This window comes from Manis pentadactyla, chromosome 10 (assembly GCF_030020395.1).
Source record: "Manis pentadactyla isolate mManPen7 chromosome 10, mManPen7.hap1, whole genome shotgun sequence".
Classification (NCBI taxonomy): Eukaryota; Metazoa; Chordata; class Mammalia; order Pholidota; family Manidae; genus Manis; species Manis pentadactyla.
In genome coordinates, this window is record NC_080028.1 from 112,234,295 (window position 1) to 112,240,294 (window position 6,000).

The 6,000-nt window shown below is 42.1% G+C and overlaps 1 protein-coding gene across 3 annotated transcripts in view; it reads left to right on the forward strand.

Annotated features, from left to right (window-relative positions):
• SYT1 (synaptotagmin 1) overlaps positions 1-3,916 on the forward strand; it is a 528,661-nt gene extending 524,745 nt beyond the window's left edge. For all 3 annotated transcript variants that reach the window (XM_036912317.2, XM_036912315.2, XM_036912316.2), the window contains one exon: positions 916-3,916. In XM_036912317.2, the coding sequence (XP_036768212.1) occupies positions 916-1,122 (207 nt within the window). In that variant the 3' untranslated portion in view covers positions 1,123-3,916. The remainder of the gene's footprint in view (positions 1-915) is intronic.
• The last annotated feature ends 2,084 nt before the right edge of the window (positions 3,917-6,000 follow it).

Genomic DNA, 6,000 nt, shown 5'->3' on the forward strand with positions numbered 1-6,000 from the left:
TTTTAAAAAGTGTTTCTTTTATGTCATAATGGTAAGGGTTTGCTCTCCTTAACTCAATCAGTTCAAAACAAGTAAGTTATTAAAAAAACCCTCACAGCCTAATAGAATAACAGTAAATCTTGTGTGACCTGAAAGTTTTTTTCTATTTGATGCTAGGGCCAGATACACAGTAGTTACTCAGTGTTTATTGAGAGAATGTATAAATGTGGAAAATTATCTTTAGCTACTAATTTTTGAAGACTTTCACTTTATTATCACATTTAATACAATAATCATGTAATCATTAGCTGAAATTCTACATTAATATTTCATGTAAAACCCTGGCTCTCCGTCCCTGAAATGCAATTGTATTCCATGGTTGCTCTGGGAATTATAACCAAAAAAGAATGGCTGAGTACCAATGCCAGAAATTTTGCTGCCCAGACAATAAAAATAAATGGATTTAGAGGGGAAACAGCCGGCCAGGGCAGAGGGCCTGGTGGCTTCCAGCAGGGACTCTAAGAGACAGACCACTCATTCCTCATGTGACCTCACGCAGCCTCCTTGACTTCTCTGAGCTTCAGTATCTTATCTGTATTGGCAGTATTAATAGGACCTATTGTGAGGAATGCTACTAATGATAATAGCCACTGGGTAGTGCATGTAAAAGGATTAGAACTATGCCACATAGAAAATAATAATGAACACTCCTTGAGTATTTTGAAGATGCTGACAAGATAACGGTGATGATATGATGATTAATAATGGCAAGATAGGGATTCGACTCAGGTTTTCATACTCAAGCCATTTTCAGCCTTGTCCTGGTGTTGGGAGAGCGGTTCTTCTTACTCTAATTGCTTAGATGCCAAGGAAGCTTTGCATTAGGGATTTCTCTCTAGAACTGGGTGATGAACATTTCTTTGTGTCCTTTTTCAGAAAGTGCAAGTGGTGGTGACTGTTTTGGACTATGACAAGATTGGCAAGAACGATGCCATTGGCAAAGTCTTTGTGGGCTACAACAGCACTGGGGCGGAGCTGCGGCACTGGTCGGACATGCTGGCCAACCCCCGGCGACCCATTGCCCAGTGGCACACCCTGCAGGTGGAGGAGGAAGTGGACGCCATGCTGGCAGTCAAGAAGTAAAGGAAAGAAGCCTTTCTGCACTTGCCCACCTAGTGCTCTTTAGCCAGTGTCTGTAAATACCTCAGTAATATGGGTCCTTTCATTTTGCCAGCCATGCATTCCTAACACAATTCAGTGGTACTTCAAATCCTGTTTTAATTTGCACAAATTTAAATGTAGAGAGCCTCTAAGCCCTTCATCATGCCACTGCCCTCCAGATCTACTCTTCTTTTAAGCAATATGATGTGTAGATAGAGCATGACTGAAATTATTTATTGTATCACACCATTGTACATACCAATATGCTAAAGATTTATTTCTAGTCTGTGTATTTCTATGTTGTGTTTCCAAATCTGTGTATATCTAGATGTTTTTAATAAGATGTTCTATTTTAAATTATGTAAATTGACTGAGATATAGGAGAGCTGATAATATATTATATGGTAAATATAGTATCGTCTGCATTCCAGCAAAACTATCAACTCGTAAGGCACTAGTACAGTGAAACTGACATCTTAAAGGACAACTTAAATCTGAACTTTCTATTGAATCATTTGAGTACCAAGATATGCTTCCACCACATATTTGGTGGGTGAATCCAATTTTGTAGAATTTCTTTACAGGCAAATTAGCATGATCTAAGCAGCATCCAGGCTGACCTCCAGGAAGAATAGTCACAAGCCAGAATAGCTGTACATTTCAAGGGAGCCACTGAACAGGAGTCAATGATTTCCTATTACTGCATACAGAACAGCAACATGATGGTGTTCCGTGTGTGTGTATGTGTGTGTGTGTGTGTATTTGCATTTGTTTGGGGATGGGGTGGGTGGGAAGAAGTTGAGGGGAGAAGTCAGCTTTTCTGAAATATTGCCTGACTATTTAAAAATAAAAAAGTAGCTCTCCGTTATCACCTTTATACAAAATGTGCATCCTGTGAATTCTGTTCCAGAATTATGGTAATTCCAAAAGGTTTGCACAGTAGACTTTGTAACAAAATATTTTATTATACAAAACCAGATTAGAAGGAATGCAGAATATTTTTAACACAGTAATCTGTGCTTATTACACAAAATTACTTTGTGGTGGACAGACAGTATTGTAATCCCATCAAAAGATGAAAAAATAAACAATTAGCCATAGTTCTGAGTGCACTTCAATTAAGCCAAAACAGACAGCTAGTGATCTTTTTATATGCTCTTTTTACTTAAATAAGTTTTAATTTGTCCTTTAAAAAAAAAAGGTGAAACAAAACCAAGAACAAGTTCTAGAAAACTGAAGCAACCTCTTATGTATACTAGATGCTTGATTTAGGAGAAATTTTTCAATGTTTTCAATGTTATTATGTAGCAAATGGCACTATTATGAAGCTACTAGTCATTCCATAAGAGTCTTAAAGGACTGCTCTGTGTGACACTGTGACGCCGTGTGTGCTTAGACACCTAGTTTCCTCAGTGGATAGCACTCGATTTATTCCGTAGTGATATTGTAACAATACTGCCATTCCCTTCTACTGCACTGCCCAAAATGTGTGTAGCACAAACAGTTCTCATTACAAAGGACCAACCCAGAACTGGAAAGCTATGCATAGGACAAGAAAGATACACAGGATGGGGTGGAACACACAGCATTTTGTTAAGCACTGTGCAATATTCCGTATCTTTCCCCACTACAGTAGACAACCACTTGTAGACAGGCAGCCTATTCGCACACTGTAGCAGGTCTCTTCTGTCACTCATTTCTGTGACCCATTTCAATGCTGAGGCCACAGATAGTAGTGATATTCTGAAGTGAAAGTCTATCTTCACAACTACCACAACACAACGGAGGAAAACGAAGCATTAGCCTCATGTTCAGACTTTAGGATGGCACGCCACGTTTTTTTTAAAAACTCAGAGAACTCAAAAAGGGCTGATGGAGGCTTCGAACATGGGGTTGGGTGTTTCCTGATAAAACAGGCATTCCTGTCATTATTCTTTCCTCAGCAAAGAAGAGGCAAGCCCTTTGGCCTTTAACCCTGTCACAGCGAACTCTTTAGAACTGGGACAGACATGAAGGTCAAAAAGAGAGTAGCATCTTCTCTTCTTAGGACACTTCACGCTTTTTTAAAAACATAGATAATAGAAATTCCACAAGTCATGATGTGAGATTAAGCATCAGTTTAAACAAAGAGTCAAATGAGAATATTTCCAAATTAAAGGACCAAACCCTACCCAAGGGAGGGAGCTGACTGACTTTTTTAAATTCCTTAAATACCAGAAACTGGCATTTAATTTCACTGTATTCAGCTTTAGTTGTTCACAATGAAACACTTTTAAAACAAGCAGGTTCAAGCTGCCGGATGCACATTATTTCTGCATTAAAGTACTACTAATGCTTATCTTCTTGCAACACTGCCAGGCATGGGATCGTCACCACAGAATTAGTTGGTACTATGCCATCTTTCACAAGTCAGTGACTGAACCTGCTTTAAGACCACGATAAGCCACATGTACCCTTCTGACAAAGCTGTGTAAACTATTAGAACCTGATGCTCTAGAAAGATCCTAGTTGCCTTTGTGTATATTTACTGCCTGCCTGAGTGTTCCTATGTGTGGGTTTTCTCTGTACCTTGTAGAAATGTTGGGGTGTTTTCTTCTGCCATATGGTTCGTGGCCCGCGAGCCAATTCCTTTAGCTGTACTTTACCTTCATTTTTGACGAGGTGGTTTAAATTTTGTTTCACTTTGTGTAGTGAATTCCATAGTAGTTTTCTGATTGTTGTTAAAAATGACTTAACATATTACCCAGATATTCAATAAAATGTTTTATTTCCTGTTGATGTTGCCGCCTTTCAACTCTTTTTCTTACCTGATTCCCGTGGTGTCTGTGGCCTATTGACTTCTGGGAGCCGCGGGAAGCGGGGTAGCTAAACTGAAGCTTGCACTGAGTGCCAGCCACTGAGTCACGTCTATGGACACACAATGGCTGAGGGGGAAGCAACGCTCTGAGGGCATGTGGCCGTCACTGCCCCGTGCTCCCGGACTGTGTCATTCCCAACGTGTGTTTCTCTCTTCCTGTTCACGAACAATTCATCTGGCACGATTTCAGGCTTTCTACTTTGCCCACGTGTCCTCCAGAGATTGCACTCTAAAATCAAGTCACACTGGCCTCTCCAGAATGGGACTGAAAATAAGATTTTTAAGCCCATTTTCAGGGGACAGCATGACACATTAAATTCCCTGCCTACTGCAATTACTAGGTGAAACAAGTAACTATCCTTCTTCCACTAAATTCAACATTGATCAGGTGCCTACTGTACCCCATGTTTTACTACTGGATACTGGAAACACAATGAGTGAAGTAATAAGGTACACCTGGCCCCAGGGAACCACAGTCTCAGACAGACATGTAAATGCACAATCCTAGTGCAATGGACACCTTGCATCTCTGCAAACTTTCCCTAGACCCATCACAGTGGACACCATGGTGTGCCGCCAGACCCCTCTCGGCACTGACACCCTCAGCCTCCCGGAGGCCTTGCCTGCTGACCACGCACAGCCACGTCAGTCTGCCTTCGCCTGAGGAAGCTGCCTCAGCTAAGGCCTCACACTCTGCCTGGGGACAGCCCGCATTCCATGGCCCACGCCATGGACCTCAGTTAAGCCCCAAGGGTTAGTTGAGAATGCTTTGCAACTGCTCTGCAGCTCCACTTCTCCCCCTGCCCAACCCATCTTCATTCTCTGGGGGGAGCAGATAAGAAGTTTTAGAGGACAGTCCTAAAGAAACTGGTAGGTGTTACCCACGTCAGTGAGTGGGCAGGACTATGACAAAATTTATTATATTTATATTCATGATAAGGTCCATGGTGGCTGGTAACATCATACTCCCCTCAGCCAGCCCTTATTAGGCACTGCCAAATAAGGATAGGACTAAGCCAAAACTGCCTGGACAGCCGGGGAAGGACCACTTAATTACCCTGGGCTCTGCGAGAGCAACTGACATGCTCTAAATATAAATTGACAAAAGGAGATATAAGGCTCATTAGGGTTAGGGGCAAAAAATATATATATCAGCATTATAAATACAATGATTTTGTTTTAATGGTATGCATTTTGTTCTTAAGTAGCTCTTGAAATTAGGTACAAAACTATTTAAAGAATTTTTCTTAATGAATTATCAAAAAAAAAAAAAAAAGATCATTCTATCCTTTTGTCAATGTCTGTTTTCCCAAATGGCTTTCAGGTATAAAGCACATACATGTAAGATATTCATAAGGTGTTTTAGTCAGGAAAACAAAACCACTTCAGGCATTTCAAAGAGGGAACTTAATATGACAAATTGGCCGGAAAGAAAGGACTCAGAAAACAGACAGTGGGTTAACCTGGAGATTAATGGACACCACCTGTAAGAGTATCTAGGATTGCCCCCAGAAATACCACAGATGGGCGGCTTAAACAACAAACATTTCCTTTCCCCCAGGTCTCGAGTCCAAGTCCGGGTGCGGGCACGGCTGTCTCTCTCTGGCTGTGTCTCCACATGGTCTTCCCTCGGTGCGAGGCTGCCCCAAGCTCCTCTTCTCATCGGGGTGTGAGTGTAAGGCCACCCTAAAGACCTCATTTTAACTCCACTGCCTCTCTAATGAGCCTACCTCCAAACACAGCCACGTTCCGAGGTACTGGTAGTTAGGACTTCAGCGTATGAATATGGGGGGGGCTGCAGTCCAGGCCTTTCCACCAACCCTAAAAATGGGGAAACAAAATGGAGAACACAGTTCTAACGTGGCCCAGAACTGTCGGGAAGGGGCTGGGACCTACAGAGGGGGTACCTCGGGATTCCTCCTTTCTGGGACAGCCAGAGGGGATCAGGTACAGGCGCCGGGACCGCCAGCGGCTCCACACCGGAGGTTCTGGAACTGCTGCGA